The following is a 21,310-nucleotide window of genomic DNA, read 5'->3' on the forward strand; positions in this document are numbered from 1 at the left end:
CAGGGCGTGGTCGGGGCGCCCTCATGGTATCGGTGGGCGGGGCCATCTCGCTGTCACCAGCATTGTTCGCTGCGTGTGCAGTCGAGGGGACCCCATTTTCGCCGCTCGCCGTTCTTCGGACCTTCCGTCTTCCTGGAGTGTTCGAAGGCAACAGTTCTTCTTCTGAAGGTAAAATTACGACCAGCGCGCTCTCTCCCGCCGTGGCTCCGCGGCGACGTAACTTACCGAAGGCCGAACAAAAGTGCGCCTTGGGTTTTTCTGAGAAGAATTCCGCCCCACGCGTGTCCGTGGCGTGTGAATGGGAACGTTGCTATAGGAACGCGATACGTGCGTATCGAATGGCGATTACTTTGGTGAGAAGTCGGGATCGCTTTACCTGTGGGTGTAGTTTGCCCCCCCACTTCCGCGTAGCGGTGTTGTTGAAGCTGCGTGGGTCGGCGTGTCCACTGCAGAAGTCACATTTACAGCATTTGGCAGCATATTATACAATTTTTAGGACCATTATATAGGCAGCATACTATGAAACATCCTGGTGTTCTAAATATCTTTGTTTTTTCCAAGGTCAGAATAGGCACACTACAACTTTTTGTGTGTTTTTGTGTTACTGTTTGTGTGTGTGTGTGTATAAAATGTGTATATGTATGTTAGTTTAATGCCTACATTTCAGTCATTATAAATTAACAGCAAACACCAGAAAGAGAGCATAGCCAGAAGGCTAAAACTGTAAATCTAAAAGTTTATTCATTAAGGCACGGCAGTCCAGAATATTCTGAAGAACACTGTTGTGTTGCCTGTGGGAGAACAACTTTTGTTTTGCCTCTATGTACATTGTGTTCCTTATTTTTGAGTTGATCACACCTTAGGCGTGGCCCGTTCTGTGCGCTTCAGACGCTAATGAAGTCAAACAGTACGATCGTAATAGTCCTCTTATAGATTGATCTGATTTGTGTTGTTCTTTGTGGTGGAAGGGTTGAAGTCACATAATCTAGTAACAGTTACGCAGCCCATAATGTGCATATAGGTTTAAAGACTGAGGGCTTAAGTAGACCATTAAGTAGTACTTTGCATGTCTAATGCATCCTTGCTTCCCCAGAAGGCCCATTTGCTTTCATGAATAAACCAAGCAGTCTATCAGCATGCAAACCAAGTTAGTGTGGATGACATTCTTCTGTGATTCTGTGGAACATTTTAACATATACACTTAATGGCACGGAGCTGCACAGAAGCATGAAAAGCCATAAAAAGATGAACAAGCAAGTAGTGACCTGGTAGAGGTTAATGCTTTCATTGAACTTTCAAATGTTGTTCTTATAAATTATGAAACACAAATGGTTTTACATTTGTTCCACCCCCATCTAACTTTAATTCAGTTAGATTCTAGTCGCTGTAAATAGGTACATTTGCTTTAGATTCATGTGGCGCAGGCCGCTGATCTCTGCCCCCCACGCTCATTTCGTGTGTTGCCAGTTTGGTGGGGCGACGTGGGCAAACTGCAGCTTTTAAATCCAGATTTAAAGCATCCTGGGTCACAGACTTGATAATCCCGCAGCATTGCTAAATCCCTCAAAATGTCCTACATTTGTCTGTCCCCTGCTGCTGTCTTCCTTGGGTTATAAACATATATAGATTTTTGCAAGATGATTAGCAACTTTTTAATACTTTTAACTTTACCCTGAGTAAAAAAAAAAAAAGTTTGCTTCGTGTTACTCTGTCACTGATGAGGTTTCTGCCTGTTCCAGGGTCATTGTGTGTCCTTACATACCAGAATGGAACTACCTTTTCAGAAAGACATAATTATGCTTTCATAACCCCTGTTTAAATTATTGGTATGATGAATTTCAGAGCATTTGCAAGGTTCTGCTATGATCTGCTGGATTAAAAAGCCTGCTGTCAATTTTGTACCTTCAGATCACGTTTCAAAGCTGATTAACCCTCCTTAATCAACCATGCCAGTATTAAACCAGCTTTCACCAGAGATTATCTCTAGAACTTTTTAACGCTGTTAAACACACACTATGTTTGGGCCTTCCTGATGAGCTCCAGACATTTTAATCTCCAAATTATTTGGACCTTCAGTGTAGAGGAGGCGCAGGCCAGCGCAGGGTAACTCTTTAACATGACAGTAAGGTAAGTGCTGGTGTCATGGATCCATCTCATCATGGCAGTGAATAATGAATGCAGCTTGTTTGGCTTTTTTTTTATTGATGGGACTGAGCCATGATGGTCTTGCTGTTACATTGGAACAGGTAATTCAAACATTTTACTGTGTTCATTTTTACCTTCTTCCCCTCTGGCTTTGTTTTTCCAGTAGACATGTACCAACCTGTGCAAAAAAATGCAACCACTCTCCCTCATAAATGAGAGTTTTCTGAAACATCCAGAATTTTTTTTTTTTAAATGCTCCTGTTTAATATAGTCGCTATATTAGTGTATATATAGTAGTAATAGTAGTATAGTGTAATGAAGATAAACCTAAATTATTGGAAATATCTGTGCGTCATCAAGCTGTAACATGGCCACACCTCTAGAGAAAGTTATTTCTCAGTTAATGGGCTAACTATGAAATTAAGTTTATTCTTCTATAAACTTCATTGAATTCAAAATTCCAGTAGTCATGAAAGTGGTTAAAAATGAATAATGTTAGAATAATGCCAAACAAATAACAAGCAAGTGGACTTAACAATGAAGTGAACTTATAACTAAAGGGTTGCAGGTTCAAACCCTGAACTTTCAAGGTGCCACTTACCCATTTTCAACTTCTCTGGTGCCAGTGTTCTAAGACAACCACCAAACCAGCTCCTAAACTCTGGTCTAGTTGCACCAGAATTGGCACCAGCACCAATGTGGAGGAAATTAGATAACTGAGGTTCCCCTTGATCAAGGTACAGTCCTCACAAACTGCTCCCCGGGCGCCTGTCATGGCTGCCCACTGCTCACTAAGGGTGATGGTTAAAAGCAGAGGACACATTTCATCGTGCCACCGTGTGCTGTGCTGCAGGGTTTCACAATGAGGAGGGTTAAGTCTACAGCAGCGATTCTCAAACTTTTCCTTGTTTGGCGAGATGAGGTTGATATGATCATCCAATCAGATGCTCGTCATGTTGAGGAAGGTGTTTTGAAATTCTGCAAATGAGACCTGTGATGGCTGCCACAGAAACTGAAAGACTAGAGCTGTATCAACAGATTCTCATGAATTGGTTGGATTATGCTTTTAGTATCAAATAGTTGAAGTATAAAAAATGTCGAGAACTTGCATCCAAGCATAAAAGTAAGCATGAGCTCAGTGTTTTCAGAATACCATGCATATTTTCTCACTCTCGTCATGCCATGCATACTGTAAGTTTGGTAAGTAGATTTCAACTAAAACCAGTAGCAAGAAAAATTGGACATGTTAAAAAAAAAAACTGTGCTCTGCAGAAATATGATTGAAGTTTTCGGTCAGTGGAGTGGAGATTGATGTTATTTTTAATCTTTTTTTTTTTTTCCCCCACCACCAACCGCTGAAGACATCTTAGTAAGTTATCTTAGCCCATTATAGAGCCAGGCTTGCCAGTTAACATCCCTTCAAAGCTCCGCTGCATCTTCCGGGCCTCTCTCCTGTGGCTCCTGTTGCGGTGAATTATTCACGGCGTGTCACTTCGCCTCAGTTCCGAATCACAGACACATGCGTACCTATTAGGACATGGCCCCACTGCTAACCCAGAAGAATGTTACATGCTAAATATAAAACGCACGTGGCTGCTTAGCGTGCTGCCGTTCGCATATGGCCGTTTGTGTTGTACGTCCCTTCTTAATGTAGTCACTTCGGCAGGTTATTTGTCCACACCGCAACAGGGTTAGAATCATATGGTGTGCTATTGTTCCGAGCGTTGTAATGTGCAGGGTGACAAAGCCTTTCTCTATCTGCCAACAAAGCGAGCTGTGACACAACAAACAGTGGGACATTCACGGGGGACATAGACAGACAGACAGGCTCATTTACACTTCCCTGTAAAACAGCGATCCCTTTATCTCTATAAACCCTATAAAGACACAGCCGAGTGCAGAGAACAAAGACACGGGGAAGGTACTGAATCGACTGATTCAGCCCTGATTGCATGCAAATGTCTCCCTGGAAACAGGAACCTGGACTTTGTGTACACAAGCGCTGGAATTGTAGGGCAGGGGGTGTGGTTGGCGAGTGTGCCGAAGTACACCAAACACAAAGTTGTCTGCGCTGTTCGTGTCACAGTGTTTGTGAGAGCCACCAACCGACTCGAGTTTTTCTAGGTTTTAGATTCAAAGTACATGTGCTGTGATTGTTTTTTTTTTATTAACATGTATCATTTCCCCAAAAGAACATGGATTGGTACAGTGAAGGTGTTGGTAAGGCTGTATTGGAAGAAAACAAAAAGCTGGAATGCTACTGGGTGTCAGTGCACATAAGCGCTGAACAGCGTTTTACCACTAAGCAGCATTAAAAACGTTTTTACTCTGTTTCCTTTGCGTCATATGAAAGTTATAATTATTATTATTACTACTACTACTACTTAAAAACTTGGTAAATTTGTGTTGGTTTGTTCTTTTCATATTAAGACACTGTAACACCAACTCGTTTTAAGGAACATTTTTTTCTTCCACCATTTGTGGCGCCCCAGGATGGATGGCTCCTTCAGCATTTGCCTATATTGCCTATGCCACAGGCCGGCCCTGATTTTTAGACATAGTTAATATTCCGGTCTTTACTCATCTTTCACCGTAGTCACAATGAAGTCAAGTGCCACATATGTTTCATCATATTTCATCGTTTTATCTTTCGGGACACTTACGTTTGTCTCATTATCTCAGTCTCTCTCCACCTCCGCCGGTGTGTTCGCTGCACTATATCAAGTGTGCACGTGGATATATCCTGCACCCTGCGGCATGCACCCTGCGCATGTTCCACAGAGTCACACATGTGCCCCCTGGCATCGCTCTGCGCCCCCTATTTGAGACTGATACATGCCTCAAATACAGTAAAAAGAAAATATGCCCTTTCTGACATCTATGCATGTAGCCCAGAGGTTAACCTCTCGCTGGGACTGACCAGGATGTCTGCCACCTGCTAACCATCTGTGGTGGCGGAAGCAGATCATCCATGGAGCACTTTGTGACCACAGGCTTTTAACAGCAGAGGCTCAGCTGGCTGCTCTGTCAGCCCCAAAGCTATTAACTGTGTCATGGCGGGAAGGGGGGTGGGTGTAGAGACTCACACACACAAAAACATATTTGCTGGGATTGTGGAAGTAGGTGTATTATTTCAGAAAGCATAGCCTCCTAATCTCTCTGCACGATTAATGGCTTAGTTTATAAAGGAGTGAAAATATCAGAAAAGCAGTAGTTTGTGTTATACGTCACAATGTTAAATTACAAATGTAAAATTACGTTGGGGTTGATGTAAGATTGAAAAGTCATTCGTCGCATGAGGGTGTGGTTCAGCGATAAGATCAGCAACGTCCACTCTCCACATTCATCTACCCCTGACACACCTGCACAGAGTTCTTGGGAAGGTGCTGTAACTTTACACAGCATAGAAAGGGATGAGGAAGGTCCGTAAAATCTGTACAGTGTCTTATTTTTTATCTAGGGTTAATAATCAACTACTTGTTATGCTGGGTGAGAAACTGTCTGTGTTGTGCAATAAAGTGAGGTGTATAAGTTGGTTATAGAATGTAATATTTGTTTATTATATACATATATATAATTTTTCTCTGAAGCAAGCAAGCTGCTTCCTGCTGTTTTGTGCCGGAGGACGGAGTAAACATGGGTAGGCGGGAATGTCCTGGAATGGTGTGGAATGTCACAGCAGGATTAGAGAGGGGGGGGGTGAGCCATGTTGGCAGCATTGTTTCTCTGTGATGTCTGTTTCTTGGAGGCCATCGTGACGAACTTATCTTTCTGAATCCTTGCATGAGTGTGTGGGTGGAGTCGTGTGTCAGCCCTCTAGACTGTGACGCATCCGGTGGGGGTTAAAATGAGTTGCGAGGTGGTCATTGCATGAACTGGGCTTCCGAAAACTCAAACATCTGAACATAAGCTGCCTTTATTGGATCCTATACATTTGGTTGGTAGGTACTAATGCAGGACATCGGCCGCCACAATAAAATATGTATGAGTCTTCATAGATTGTATCAATTACTTGGCTGCATAATATGTCTGTGCAGTAGGTAGAAGTGGAGGTAGGCATGTTTGTTCAATAAAATATTATTTGCAGGGTAACCTACCTTTACAAATTTTATGTTAATAATGCATATAGATAACAATGGTTATTAATACAGTATAGCCTGTAGTCCTGTGCAGAGAGTGTCCTTCCTAGTGGCGCTCTCAGCGAGGATCAAGCCTCAGCAGGTCTGCAGTTAGGATTTTTGGGGCGTGTGACAGAATGCACAGGAATGGTTTCCTATGTTTTGGGTGTGGCAGGGAGTATACCATAAATCATCTGCTTAGCAGGTGGGGCCACGCCCATGAGAACAATAGCAACGTCATTTACTCAGAGTGCCACTGGAAGGGAGGAAGACTGTCGTTCTTCTCTGTATGAATATGAGAACCCAGAATCACCACACAGGCCCAAGATGAGAACAAGTGTCTCCGCACCTCCCCCGGCGAGCGCAGCTTCTGCTTTCTTGCAAGTTGGAGCACGTCTTCCCTCCCCCAGGTCCCAACCTGGCCTCGCCCTGTTCAACTGGGCATGTCTCTGCTGTGACACGGCGGTGAGAGAACGCTGTGACTCACCCCATCCCAGTCTGCTTTTCTCAGCAGTGAGATCACGCAGGGGCTGTTAAGCATAAGGTGTGAAGGCATAACCCTCGCGGTGTAATTACAGCATTAACCCCTCAACATGGACAGGACCCAAGCTTTCGTAATTTCACGGTGTAATTTTGTCTTTATAATGATGAGCTGTCTATAATTAGTGAGATATAAAATGGTCAAAATGTCACATTTTATAGAGCATTTTACATACACCAGCAATATTACATGGAGGTAAATATAGGCTAACAAATACTTATTAGAACTAACACTGTTTTGTTTGTTTACTTCCTTTCAAAGATAATTAGCATTAACAAAGACCTATATGACCAAAATTTGAAAGCATGACACATATAGTTTCGAGTATTGACATTGAGTATTACTGCTCATTTTCCCATATTGCAAAGAGTGAATCAGAAATGTGTGAAGTGTGATTGACAAGACTCACTCAATCACTAATCTTGTGTCCAAGACATGGGAGCACTAGCTCACTATGATCTCCAACATGATGTCTGTTTCCCGACATGCTGTGACTAGCAAAGAGGCCAAATGACAGCTTTCTGCCTGACTTCATGCTGGGATGACTACTCCTGGTTACTGTTCCAGCTTGAGTATTAAATAGTCTGCCATGGCACCTTTTCCAGGAGGGGTGAGTTATTTGCTGTTACTTAGTGCAAATAACTGAATGGATATTGGCTAAATAATTAGCCAGTCTGTGGGTCTAATGTGGAAGTGAGAGACTTTTATATCATTTTGGTCACAGCAAAGGCTTTTTCACACAAATAACAGTTTGAGAGGGATCATTCCTAAAATTGGACAAAACTCCAGCATACTGGCTTACAATGTGCTTTATTTGCCCCCAATGCGGAATAACCCCACAATTTAACCAACACTACACCATCTAAATAATTATTTTACAAAAATGATAATGTAACACTGGAACAAGTGAAGGGAATACCTTTGAGAATGATCCATACAATGAATAATTTAAGAGGCAGAAAAGGCAGGAGAGAAGAAAGAGTTAAAATGAGGACAAGCCTGGATACTCCTGGAGAGAAAGAAAAGAGGGGAGAGTGTTGTCACCGAGCCAGAGTACACAGAAAAAGAATTAAGAGCGAGAGATTGTATCTGAAGTCCACTTTTGGTTTCTCTTTGTGGTCCTGCTACAGAGGTTGGATAGAATAACTCTTTTAAAGTACTTTTTTTCGGTGGGGAGGGTATGTTGAGCGCTGGAGAACCTTCCCTATTGAGTGTACAATAAGGCAAGTTTGGTTTTTTGCGTGTTTGTGTTTACGTATGCAGCCTTGGAGGGTTGGGTCAGTCGGACAGGATTCATGCGATGGCTTAAACTAGCAGGGCCAGTTCAGCAAGTAGCTTCCCCAGCACCGGCCGGGTGTCTCGTTCCCACGGATACAGCCTGGGTGGAGGTGGGGAGGGTCAGATGTCGGCTGGCATTCCCTCACCAGCAGCTGCCTCCCTTCCTGCTTCAACCCTGGCCCATAATTCCCTGCTTTAATGTTAAAGTGTAAGGTTCTGATTGGCCTTTCAATATTTTCTGCAAATCAATGTTGCGTCAAAGGTCAAAGAGGGTGCACAGTCAGATTTCTGGAAAGATGTGATGAAATTTTTTCTTACAGCAGCTTTGGAAAGATGAAACAAGGCTGTACCTCCCTGCTGACAAATTCATCATCAGATTTCTTCTTTCTTTTTGTCCTTTAAGGTTTTTTCTGTTCATTTGGATTAAGTCCCAGAAGCAATGATGGCAATGCAGAGTAAGTAAAAAATGCTTTCAGCTCTGAACATTGTATGTTACTTGATAGAGAACGTTACATTGTACGTTACTTGCTTTTTGATCATGCATTCTTATAGACAAAATAGCCACTTTTTTTTTAAAGCGTGTGGCATTCTCTGGATTTACATAACTAGGTAAACTAAGAAAGAATTGCTTGTTATTTGTGTCTATGAGAAGCGACACTAACTACCATTTTTGTTGGTGTGTAGTTATTTGTCATCTACAGAATTATATTTGATTATAAACATAATTTAAATTGTGAGGAGCCTGATGATTGACAGCTCTAACACACACTATTTCCTAATTCTGGATGATTTCACTCCTAACAATATGTCACATACATAAACATGATTGAATATAGTGTTTCTTTCTTCTATTTAATCATTTATTTATGTGAATCTACACTAGCAAACAAGCCCCACATTTATCGCATAGCACTGCAAAATAGTTCCCCCATATTGGATGGCATAAAGCCATGTTTTCATGTTAACATTTAAATTTAATTTATGGTAAACCATGGATTTAGTTGTAATTAACGAAGGAAAAGCATCAATTTTGTTGTGTGTTTGGTTGAGCAGTGGGTGAACAAGAAGGTCCGAGGAAGGTGATGGACTGGCAGCAGACATACTACTCCTCAGACTCAGGCATCCAGTCTGGTGCCACCACCGTGCGCTCAGATGACGGCATGACTGAGTACTCCAAGAAATACACCATCACAACCACAGTAGCACAGAACCCCGCAGGTAAGACGTAGAAATGTGAACTGATGTGATTGGAAACAATTTAGCTGCTATGTGTAAGGTTAGGTATGTTAAGACACAAAAGGAATTTGGTTCATGCCAGTGGTTTCTGTCAAGCAACATGTATGTATGCTTCATGTGCTTTTACAGATTATAAAGAAGAAAACACAAAAATGTGCAGTTATAAAAAAAAGTATTTGGCTAGTTCTCTGTTATTTGCCAGAGTTCAAAAAGATTGTGTCCAGGGTGTAAGGGGTCTGAGATGATTTTTCCTGCTCGTTTCCTGGATCGTGAAGTCCTGGAGAGAGGGCAGGGCAGCAACAATGATTCTTTCTTCATTTCATTTTATTATACTGCCTAACAGGAAATAGCCAAAATAGTTAATCTAAAGATGAAATCGGGACCTTGTCTCACAGTGTGAAAATACTTTGGGAAGCTTATTGATATAAGTGTTTTGTTCCAGTTATGCATGGTGTGACTTCCTTTTTTGAGGGCATGGAAGTGCTGCTATCAATCAGTGTTTAAGGCAACTTTAACTAAAGCAAACCATAAATTCTTCTGAATGTAGATTCGTGGGAGGACAAGAAAGCTTCATTCTGGTGGTATTTCAATTAGAAACTCAATTTAACCAATAAATTATTAAAGTTAATATGACTTATTTAAGAAATAGCTCAAAGAAAGTGACCTTTGCAAACAATGTAATTGCATGTTTAATGATTCAAACTGTGCATTACATTGTTGTCTCTCTCGCTCTTTCTCTCTGATAGAGGTGGAGTCTCAGTTTGCTCTAACTCGGGCACAGCGGGTCCGTGCTGCCATGTTCCCCGAGACTGTGATGGAGGGGACGGCCATCCTCTCCACCCAGACTGACCCAGCGCAGATGACAAATGTTCAGAAGCTGGCCGAGCCATCTCAGATGCTGAAGACAGCCATTGTGCACCTCATCAACTACCAAGATGATGCTGAGATGGCCACCCGTGCCGTGCCAGAACTCACCAAGCTGCTTAACGATGATGATCCGGTGTGTGGTAGTCAATTTTGCAATTGCAATTTGCCATTATCTGGTCATTGCTGAATAATGTCAGACCGCCTTGGCCGGTCAGTGTTGCTATGTTTTGGGAAAACTTTGTATGCAACAAGCCTGTGAGTAGTTATCTGGTTTTTAAATAAGTAAATAAGTAGGATATTCACAGTCATTGCCTGTTTGTCATCTCCATTTCTACCCTTCCCTCACAGGTGGTGGTGAATAAGGCAGCACAGATCGTGAACCAGCTGACGCGCAAGGAGGCATCTCGACGAGCTCTGATGCAGTCACCTCAAATGGTGGCCGCTGTAGTGCGAGCCATGCAGAACACGGGGGACATGGAGACAGCCCGTGCCACCGCCAGCATCCTGCACAATCTGTCCCATCAGCGTGAGGGCCTGTTGGCCATCTTCAAATCCGGGGGCATCCCAGCCCTGGTGCGCATGCTCAGGTGAGGAGAAAAAGGCTAATCGGGTTGAAAATATGCTTCTTGGATGCATATTGACATGCAATTTATATGTATTTTGTTTAGTTTGTGTTTTTAAACCATATTCATATTTGACATTCCGCTGTACTTTGTCCTGATTTACAAATTGGTTATTAATAATAGTGTCTGGAATGGAGCAACAGAATCTAGAAATTGCAGCTTGATTTAAGAAACAGAGAGAACAACCCCATGTCCAGACTCATGCAAAGTCATATCGGAAAATTCCTGGGCATGTAGCCATTCCCAGATCTTACTGTGGCTTACTGTGTCTGATTGGTCGTCAGCTCTCCCATGGACTCAGTGCTCTTCTATGCCATCACGACCCTGCACAACCTGCTGCTGCATCAGGAGGGGGCTAAGATGGCAGTGCGTCTAGCAGATGGCCTGCAGAGGATGGTGCCTCTGTTGAAGAAGAGCAACCCCAAGTTTCTGGCCATCACCACCGACTGTCTGCAGCTGCTGTCCTACGGCAACCAGGAGAGCAAGGTGGGTTTGGGTATAAATGCATATGGTTGTTGAAATTATGAGGCTGGTACATATGGATGTGTGTGCATGTGTCAGAGAGAAAAAAAATTAATTCCTACAGATTGTGATTATGTACAATAAAAGCTACGAACTGGGCTCACTCTCTGAATTAAATAAAGACCACTATTGGACATTAAACAGTAATAATATAGCAGTAACTAATCCGAGTAATACTGTGTTATGTCATTTTGCGATTTTATCCCTCAAAATATCAGCAACACTTTAAACCATGAAAAATACAACATTGAATTAACACGAAGTGAAACCTGAGGTGGTACAGAAATTCTTCTTAGCGGCTGCCGTGTTTGTGTTTGAGCAGCTTGATTCTTAACTCCTACTGTGGAAGTTGGATTCATTTTTTTAAAAAAGCTTGTTGTCTCACTGGTTTAAGGCAATCAAAATTAATGAATTGAACAGTAACGTAACAAACCAAACTTGCTTTCTGTTAAGATGTTTGTATTAAGACATTTCTGGTCTGTGTTTTTTTTTTTATAAAGTTAACTGACAAGTGTTTTGTATGTTCTATCTCAGCTGATAATCCTTGCCAATGGTGGTCCAGAGGGTCTGGTGCAGATCATGAGGAACTACAACTATGAGAAACTGCTGTGGACCACCAGCCGTGTGCTGAAGGTTCTCTCTGTCTGCCCCAGCAACAAACCCGCCATCGTGGATGCCGGTGAGTCCCATTCACTCCGACCTACTGGCGCAGAACAGCGCTGGCAAAAGATTTCCCTTTTGAGGCTTAGAACACTGTCTGTATGTGAATCAGGTGGCATGCAGGCTTTGGGAAAGCATTTGACCGGCTCCAGCCAGCGCCTGATGCAAAACTGTCTGTGGACTCTGCGAAACCTGTCAGATGCTGCCACAAAGCAGGTATGTGTCTATTGTCTATTCATGTTTGCTTTTATTATTGTTTCATGATCTCGGGTTCTACCTGGAACCTGAGTTCCTCTGATCTTGATTTGCTTCAGTGGACGTGAAAGACACAGCGCATACAGCGCAGCACAGGGGTCCATCCAAAGGTATACAGCCAAATGCTTGGTTGTAATCAGAAACTTACCCCTGATGAAGGTCTAGAAGAGCTATACACATATAAGATTTTCTGAATGAATGGGGCCAGAATGATGGGGAAAAGATAATAGAATTGAAATCATTCTCAGTCTCCCTGCCTCTCAGGAGGGACTCGACAGTCTGCTACAGGTGTTGGTTGGGCTGCTCTCATCAGATGACATGCACATGCTCACATGTGCCACCGGCGTTCTCTCCAACCTCACCTGCAACAATGCACGCAACAAGTCACTGGTCACCCGAGGCAACGGTGTAGAGGCCCTGATCCACGCCATTCTGCGTGCCAGCGAGAAGGAGGACGTTGTGGAACCGGCGGTCTGTGCCCTGCGTCACCTCACCAGCCGTCACCCCGATGCTGAGATAGCTCAGAATGCTGTACGTGACCACTACGGCATCCCTGCCATCATCAAGCTGCTTGGACAGCCCTACTACTGGCCCGTCATCAAGGTGAGGCAGTTAGAAACTACTGAAAACATTGAGCATATTGCATCTATTTAGCTAGTGGTATGTAATATGACAGCAACAGATGTATTTTGGGAACAAGGGGTCTAATATGCAGGCCAATACAGAAATGACATTGTAAACCCCTAAAACCAGCTGGTCAGCTGTTTGTACCAGTCAATATGAACCCACTTTAATATACATTTGCTGGCAAATATTTTTGACATTGTCTCCCCATTGCTCCTCTTTTTTTTTCCAATCAAGGCTGCAGTTGGCCTGGTCCGTAACCTGGCCCTGTGCCCAGCCAATCAGGCTCCTCTTAGAGATGCTGGCGCCATCCCCAGACTGGTCAACCTGCTGCTGAAGGCACACCAGGATGCACAGAAACACGGATCCTCCTCTCAACAGACATATCAGGTCAGTTCTGTATGAATATAATGTTGAATGTGATTTTCTTTTTTAAATGAAAACTAGTCAATGGCATTAGTGTAATGACATTATGAAAGTTAGATTTGACATGTCTGTCTGTCTCTCTCTTTTTTTCCCCTTTATTTTTCTCCTTTAGGATGGTGTTAGAATGGAGGAGATTGTGGAGGGCTGCACAGGAGCTCTGCATATCATGGCACGAGATCCGGTGAACAGAGTTGATATCGCAAGCATGGACACCATCCCTCTGTTTGTGCAGGTGATGATGAAAATGTGCCTGTGATAGGTGTTAATAGCTTACGTTTTAGAGATGGTACAGGGTGTAAGATTTGTCTCTCTCCCTGCAGCTCCTGTACTCTCCTGTGGATAACGTGAAGCGCGTGGCAGCCGGTGTGCTGTGTGAGCTCGCCGTAGAAAAGCAGTGCGCTAACGCCATCGAAAGTGAGGGAGCTGCTGCGCCTCTCATGGAGCTTCTCCACTCCTCCAACGAAGGCATTGGTGAGAATGAAAAATCAGGACCTATTTACACACATTGATTGCAGTCACTGCAGTATAAATATCTCCAGCACTGACAGGCAGTTGTGTCACTCACAACTGACTGAAGTGAGGGTTACTACAAAACATTCCGAATGAATGCTAATTATATTTTCACAGAAAATAAAACAGTCAGTGTAAAAGTGATCAAACTTTAGAGTTGTGGTTAAAATGCACTGTTCCAAATTAGTATGCACAACAGAGTTATGAGCATTATGAGGCCTGAAAGCTATTTCAATCAAAAACATCTTAAAGGGTCAAGTTACATTTTAACATATGACCCCTTATTTAATAGCAGCTTCACAATTCTAGCACCCATTGAACTTTTTGGATAGTTTCTGCTTGAATTTCTTTGCAGAGCAGCTGTTTGAATGTGAACTGCCTCCCACCCAGATTTTTTGCTTGAGAATGCTCCAAAGGATTGAGGTCAGGGGAGAATGTGGTCCACAAGATGAGTTTCTCTCCATTTATGCCCATAGGTGCCAATATTGCAGAGCTATCCTTGCAATATGAAATGGAGCATTGTCATGCATGAAGATGATTTTGTGACCGGTTCTTCTTTTTTGTACATGGCAGAAAGTAGTTAGCCAGAAACTCCACATCATTTTCAGAGGTCATTTTCAGGGACCCTAAAGGGGCCGACCAGATTTCTTCCCATGGTTTTATCCCAAAATATGACTGGGTGGCTGAAAAGAAGGTCTGTCCATAACTGCAAGCCCCTGGAGACTCCACAGGCACCAGCAATTTCAAATACCTGCTTTTTATTAGCTGTTCTCTTAAACCAATGAATTTCTGTGGCAGAAACCATCTTCATTGTGCACAAACCCATGTGCTCTGAATCAGCCACAAATCTCTGATCACACTTAAGTTTTTGTGAAATAAAATGGTGAAGTAATGGTTTTCATACCTTGTCCTAGACACTTTTTGGCTGCAGAGAGATCCTTTTTCTTTCCCATAGAGCTCGAAAATGCTTAATAATGTGGAACGTCCTTCTTCAGTAGTTTTCCTTTAATTAGCAAACTATTTATCACAGGTATCTGAGATTGAGTTCAGAGATCCAAAGAGCCCCGATACACAATACCATCCATTAGTTTAATTATGAAAAACAAAAATCTTTGATTCTTAAATACAGTTTGCATAATAATTTAGAATGTGGTGTACAGTTCTATATGCTAGTGGGAAAGTTTTAGATTAAATGTAGGGTTGTAGTAGCCTAGTGGGTAACACACTCGCCTATGAACCAGAAGACCCAGGTTCAAACCCCGCTTACTACCATTGTGTCCCTGAGCAAGACACTTAACCCTGAGTTGCTCCAGGGGGACTGTCCCCTGTATCTACTGATTGTAAGTCGCTCTGGATAAGGGCGTCTGATAAATGCCATAAATGTAAATGTAATGTAAATGTAGTAATCAATTTTTTAAGATCCAATAGATGAGGAAAACATCAGCCAGTTGGGAGGGGCTTGAATTTGACTCCAGTTGTCTGAACATCCACCAAAAATGTACCTCTGTCTTCATCATAGCCACATACGCCGCTGCAGTTCTGTTCCGTATCTCAGAGGACAAGAACGCTGACTACAGAAAGCGAGTGTCAGTGGAGCTGACCCACTCTCTCTTCAAACATGATCCAGCTGCTTGGGACATGGTGAGCACATCGCCCCCTTGTGGTTAAGATATTTGTGGCCTGTTCTCTTTTCATAAAGTATACTATCGAAATGCACATAATGCCACACAAATACTGTAGGAAAGGCCAACTGTATCAGTACCCTAATTATTTCTGAATCTATGATCTTTCTGTCCACAGGCACATAACACAGTACAGATGGAGGGTGGTTATGCTGATGGTAATAATCTTCCCTTTTATACCAGTCCTTTCTATTTGTATTTCATTTTCATTTGTATTTCAGAATATAGAATCAATCAGTAACACTGCAACATGGCTGTGTGTGTTTTTCAGAGGGTGAACCTGGCTTCTATGGTTACCCTGAAGGTATGCCAATGCACCCAATAGATCCAGACATGGTAGACGAATACCCAATGAACATGCAGTATGACGGCATGCCTGGACAACAGTACACCGAACCTTATTAACAGGTCACTACACACTCACACATGAAACAGTTTGTTTGCTAATATGTATATTATTGATTAATGCCTGTCATTCACTGTCAATACAGCTACCAAATATACATCAGGAGAAAATATTAATAATAACTACACTGCATTTAAACACACAGCAGCTGTGAACAATAAGCTGTGTATTTTCTGACGTGCCTGGCGTAACAGTACTCTTTGCTCATTTCAGATGCATGAAACAACACCCACAAAAGGAGAAAAAGACAACGAAAATCATGAGCAGCGAGTGGAGTCTTTGATGCTTCCGTTCTCTACTGCTGTAATATAACTAATTGCTGTGCTGCAGCAGTTTTCAGCTAAAACATACCAGCTATCGTAGCACAGTGGTAACACAGGCTGTTTTATAATTATCTTATGTATGTGTATTTTAGGGCTTTTAAAAGGTATGTATTATTATTATTGCTTTGGTGAAAAAAAAGGGAATCACTATGCCAAAGAGATTGTTTTATTTTGTAATGAAACTGTAATGATGTAACACTTTTTATTATTTTTGATAAATACACTGCCAATAGTGTGGCATGGCACCTTGTGGCCTTAACTGATTTAGGATCAGCATTATTTTAAGTTTAGGGCAGGGTCAGGGAAAGGGGGTGAGAACATATTTTTAACCCCCTTTAATTCGCACTGTTGCTTGCAATCTTTTTCACTCGTAATTTCTGGGGCACCTTACCATGAGACCGAGATGTAATGGATTTTAACAAATGTGTGGAAGTTCTGACGCGGCGGTGGAGCAAGGGGTTATAGTAACAGTATGTGACCATAACCATTACGCAGTTAACGCGTGGAACGTGTTCTGAACGGACGTAGAAAGCTGTTGATAATCTCTTGATGCTGTCTGTCAGTAGTTCTGTTTTCTGTGTGACCCTTCATGCAGAGAAGAGAAGACTGACTGGAATTCATTAAAATCATTTTAATACTTTGTCAATAAAACATAACAATAAAAAGCAAATATACATGTGTTTGAATTTCAAACAGTACTGAAACTGGACACTAAGGGCATTTAAATTTATCTAGTCCATTTTTCCCCTTGATCCAAAGTAAAATAAAGACATGATAAAGAATTAAATAAAAAATATTGTTTAAAAAAAAAAGGCAACAAGGGAAGCATTCCATTATAACTAAAATTAAGTGTTCATGGAAAAGAACAAATTCATCTTTCAATCCTAAAAAAAGCAGTAGGGTTACTTCAAGTATTCAAATTCATATTGCCCATAAAATTAAATTTTCCTTGGGGAGAACTAGTCTAGATACAGATCATGAGAGACCAGCCGCCAAGATGCTTCCCAGAAGAGCGCGGTCTTTCAGGGCGTTCTCTACGTCTTTCTCCTCAATCTTTAGAAACACCTTAAAATACAGGAAGTGGGAAAGTCAGACAAGATGATATGGAAACCTTTCTCCTGCCCCATTACAATATATACATTTTACAGTATGAAATGTTTTTTATTGATTTGAATTCCATAGCATTAAAAGATGTGAAGATCAATACAGATTTTATTCAGATCCACTAGATCGATACGTTATGCCCAAATAAAAGAAACACCATTTCACTCATACGCAGCTTGTGTCCCTGTGCAAGACACTTAAAAGTGAAAGTGAAGTGAGTGTCATTGTGAAACACTGCCACACAGCACACGGTGACACAACGAGATGTGTCCTCTGCTTTTAACCATCACCCTTGGTGCCTTGCTCAGTGGCACCTTGGCAGAACAGGATTCGGCAACCTGATTACGAGGCTGCTAGGCCACCACTGCCCACTCTTAACCATGAGTGCCTCCAAAGGGACTGTCCCCGTAACTACGGAGTGTAAGTCACTCTAGATAAAGTGTGTCGGATAAAATGCCATAAACATACCTTGGTCATACGAGCTTCCTTCGCCTTCTTGAGTCCAAAGATGCCCCTGCTCTCCAGCAGGCTGCAGAGGGATAAGCACTCGCCCTGGCCCACGCCCGCAACCTGCCTCTTAGCGCATAGCTTGGCGTAAGCCTCTGACAACTACAGGACAAACGAGATGAGGTCAACAGTTAAGGCACAGACCAGGCTGATGTCAGACCATGTTCAATGATTAATAATAATGATAATAAATAAAAAACATAGCAATTATCAGATAATTTGGGTAGGAGTGTCTTATGTGGCATCTGACAATGTCTCACCCACCTTGCCCAGTGGAACCTCGCGGCTCTTGCCACTGCGTGTCAGCAGCAGCAGGCAGCAAACAAGAAGCTTCTGCTGCAGGGGGAAAGTCTCGGCCTCGCCGCCGCACGCCATGCGGTCGCCGTACACCTCAGACAGCACCTTCGCCACCTGAGGCACGCTGACACGGGTCGCTGGGGAAGGGAAGGCGAGAGGCAACGTTCAGAGAGGTTTCATCCCGAGATGGTCAGGAGCTTGGAGAAAGGGTTGAGAGGCCCAGCAGCCATGCGTGAAATGTACCTTTGGCGTCAGGCGTGGCATCAGACACCTTCTTCGATCGGTTTGTAGACTCGACCATCTCCACAGCTCGCCTATTGAGACAATTGCAGAAGTGGTTCAGCACCATCGCTGCACTTAATCCGCCTCAGCAAGGAACATGTGACGCCAGATGCGTCCACAGAAACCGCACATGTAGCAAATTCCGTTGCTCCTTGCTGTCATTTGCACCCTACATGGATCACTGAGCTACAAGATGAATGAAAGGCGCTATATGAATTATTACCTGCAAATGTCAAGAGCTTTGCGAGCGTCTCCTGATACAGCAGAGACTTTCCTGGCGCAGAACTGCACGGCTGCTGAGTCTAGAACACCTTCTCCAGAAAGCTGGGGGGGGGGGAAATGGCGGTGAGACACCAAGGCTTGTACATTAAATGTGAATATAAGCCCCCTGTGATAACCGGCAAGTACCTGTTTGAGGCGGTCTTGAACGATGGCGGTGAGCTCGTGCCGGCTGTAAGGAGGGAAGTGCAGCAACTGCGGACGGCAATGAGGTTTGGACTGCAGTCTGGGCAGGATGCGGTCCGTAAGGTCCAGAGCATTGGCGATACCTAGCGGAGGGGAGGGGGAAAAAAAAATTTCAGTACGTTCACCAGAACACTAAACCAATGAAACTAATGCAGAGATGGCTGCTTACAACGCATAAACTAAACCCACCAATCAGACAAAGACGGGATTTAAGGAGAAATGGCCACTCGAAAATGGTGTAGAGGACATCCTGGGCTTTGCTGTCCAACTGATCCATCTCATCAAGCACTAGCAGACTGGACAAATTTTTTTTATAAAGAATTAAGCATTTAAAACATATAGAACAAAAGGTTTAAAAGGTATGGGGGGGTCTGTGATGTAAACTCTTACACTGTTGGTCCGTAGCTCGTCAGGAGCTTTTCCAAACGACTCTCGCTGTGGGCTTTGGACACTCCAAGATGTTCGGCGATGACGGGGAATATGGAGTGGGAGCTTCGGAGTGTCATGCAGTTAATAACAACTTTCTGGATCCCCTCGAGCTCATCCTATTTCAGTCAAAAAATTTAAAAATACAGTTTGTCGGTGTGGAGAGGGGACTGTAACTACTGATTGTAAGTCGCTCTGGATAAGGACGTCTGATAAATGTTGTAAATGTAAATGAGCGGCTGTGAATACCGTATTGGCCCGAATCAACTCACCTCCCTCTCCTGAAGAACATTGTTCAGACAGGCCGTCTTGCCCGTGCCGGGCGCCCCAGAGATGTACAGGCTTGAGGGGCGTCCTGGCAGCACGTGGCCATCCAGGAAGGAAGAGATGGCAGCACACTGCTCTTCGCGAGAGTGCAGCCGCTCCGGGATCGCCGTGTGGAGCACCCGCTTCACACTCTGGTACTGAGACTCTATGATTGGGGGGGTGGCAAATAGGGGAGAAAAGCTTTTTAATACACTTGTGGGGTATAAAAACAGAAATGGAAAATAAGAACAACGTTAATATCCAGATGAACAACATCTTACTTTTGTCGGAAAACAGACGCACCGCGGGCGGCTTCTTGTTGGGAGTGAGGCGGGGACCGGTGATGGGAGTCTCCTGCGAGCGCTCGGCCCGACAGATCGGCAAGAGCGGGAAATGTGGCGAGGCAGGCGCAGCCTTGGAGGGAGAGGTAAAAATAGGGGTGTTCTCGTCGAAGACGAGTTTACGGGGAGATCCCACCATCAGACGACTCTGTTTGGGAGGAGAGCCGAGAAGAGAGGCCGGAACGTTGCATCCATTCCCGTCATCTGAACAAAGGAGAACAAAGTTAAATTAGAACGGGACAGACGCATTCCACGCACCGTTCCGCCAACTGCAGGGCACACTACCTGTCCGTTTACGGGGACTGAGAGGGAGCCTGGGGGAAAGCGGGGCGCTCTTCAGGGCGGCATGCCTGGGTGAAAGGGGCTCAGCCTGGGCAACATCCACCTCTTGCCGGCTGCAGCTTTTGGAGCGGGATCCCACCCTGGACGACTTGCGCCGGGGGAACTGCAGGGTGGCTTGGTTCTGGGAGCGTGTGCTGGGCATGACGCTGGGTGCCACACAAACCTGGCGATGGCAGGGCGAGCAAATTTATCTCGATACTTTTTTTGTTTGCCTTCTCATTTGTGTTGAGAAGGATTGAAATCTTCACAGTCAGGTCCTACCACGACATTGTATCTGAGGAAACAGCCATTTTGTGGCTTCTGCAGCTACGAACCTAGTGCTACTTAAAAAGTAATTGGACAAAGCCAATTTAGATGGGCTAAATGAGGCTACTCTGCATGCTGATGTGATCGTTCTGTTTTTTTCTTTTTATGGTACTTGTGTCATCAATATAACACTTAAAATAAATTGTAAACACCATCGTCGAGACTTTTATTAAGCCCGGAACTGATCAAAATGGTTGAAGTGTGAAAAAACCGGCGACAGCAGGCAAAGTAGCCTTGGCGGCAAACGAACAATCTTTCTTTCATTTAAATTACAGTAGCAGTTTTTAAGCCTCAACTACAAAACTAAATGCACATGCGCCATGTTTACCTATAAAAAAACGATACACCCAATATTGCTATATATATATATATAAGCAGATTCTACCAGGTACCCCGATTTGCGCGCCATAACTATCAACTAGTTACGAACTGTTCATGTCCTTGCGTCTCTCGACGCAGAGAATAAATAAAAGAAGAGGGAAGTACATTATGTGCACACGTGTGGTGAAACGTCGCACTAATCTAAACAGTAAAAAATGGTCCGTACCTGGTCGAAGTTAACTTGATTCCCCCTGTACACGTCCGACGTCCTCCTCACAGACTGTAAGACCGGAGTCGAACTCGCGCCAAATTCCCACACTTCCTCCTCCGGGATCCCGCCCCTTGACGCCCATTTGCCGGTCCATGCTGGCTTGTGTCTCATTGGCTGACACACTTT

The 21,310-nt window shown here is 43.5% G+C and overlaps 2 protein-coding genes across 2 annotated transcripts; one reads left to right on the plus strand and one right to left on the minus strand.

Moving 5' to 3' along the window:
* The first annotated feature begins 19 nt into the window (after nt 1-19).
* jupa (junction plakoglobin a) lies at nt 20-16,890 on the plus strand. The gene is made up of 16 exons (XM_028972923.1): nt 20-168; nt 8,486-8,537; nt 9,136-9,300; nt 10,065-10,318; nt 10,534-10,772; nt 11,093-11,294; nt 11,865-12,009; nt 12,103-12,206; nt 12,510-12,848; nt 13,107-13,259; nt 13,408-13,527; nt 13,616-13,766; nt 15,325-15,446; nt 15,606-15,645; nt 15,759-15,895; nt 16,107-16,890. Exons 2-15 carry the CDS (start codon nt 8,522-8,524, stop codon nt 15,890-15,892), a joined length of 2,184 nt encoding a protein of 727 aa, XP_028828756.1. The 5' UTR covers nt 20-168; nt 8,486-8,521; the 3' UTR covers nt 15,893-15,895; nt 16,107-16,890.
* Nucleotides 16,858-21,207, minus strand: cdc6 (cell division cycle 6 homolog (S. cerevisiae)). The gene is made up of 12 exons (XM_028972925.1): nt 21,140-21,207; nt 20,230-20,449; nt 19,885-20,148; nt 19,570-19,769; nt 19,262-19,416; nt 19,061-19,167; nt 18,815-18,954; nt 18,630-18,730; nt 18,368-18,438; nt 18,092-18,261; nt 17,789-17,929; nt 16,858-17,281 (listed from the first exon to the last, which is right to left on the minus strand). The coding sequence occupies exons 2-12, from the start codon at nt 20,426-20,428 to the stop codon at nt 17,192-17,194; spliced, it is 1,638 nt and encodes a 545-aa protein (XP_028828758.1). The 5' UTR covers nt 20,429-20,449; nt 21,140-21,207; the 3' UTR covers nt 16,858-17,191.
* Between the last annotated feature and the right edge of the window lie 103 nt (nt 21,208-21,310).

The sequence above is a fragment of the Denticeps clupeoides genome, chromosome 3 (assembly GCF_900700375.1).
Source record: "Denticeps clupeoides chromosome 3, fDenClu1.1, whole genome shotgun sequence".
Classification (NCBI taxonomy): Eukaryota; Metazoa; Chordata; class Actinopteri; order Clupeiformes; family Denticipitidae; genus Denticeps; species Denticeps clupeoides.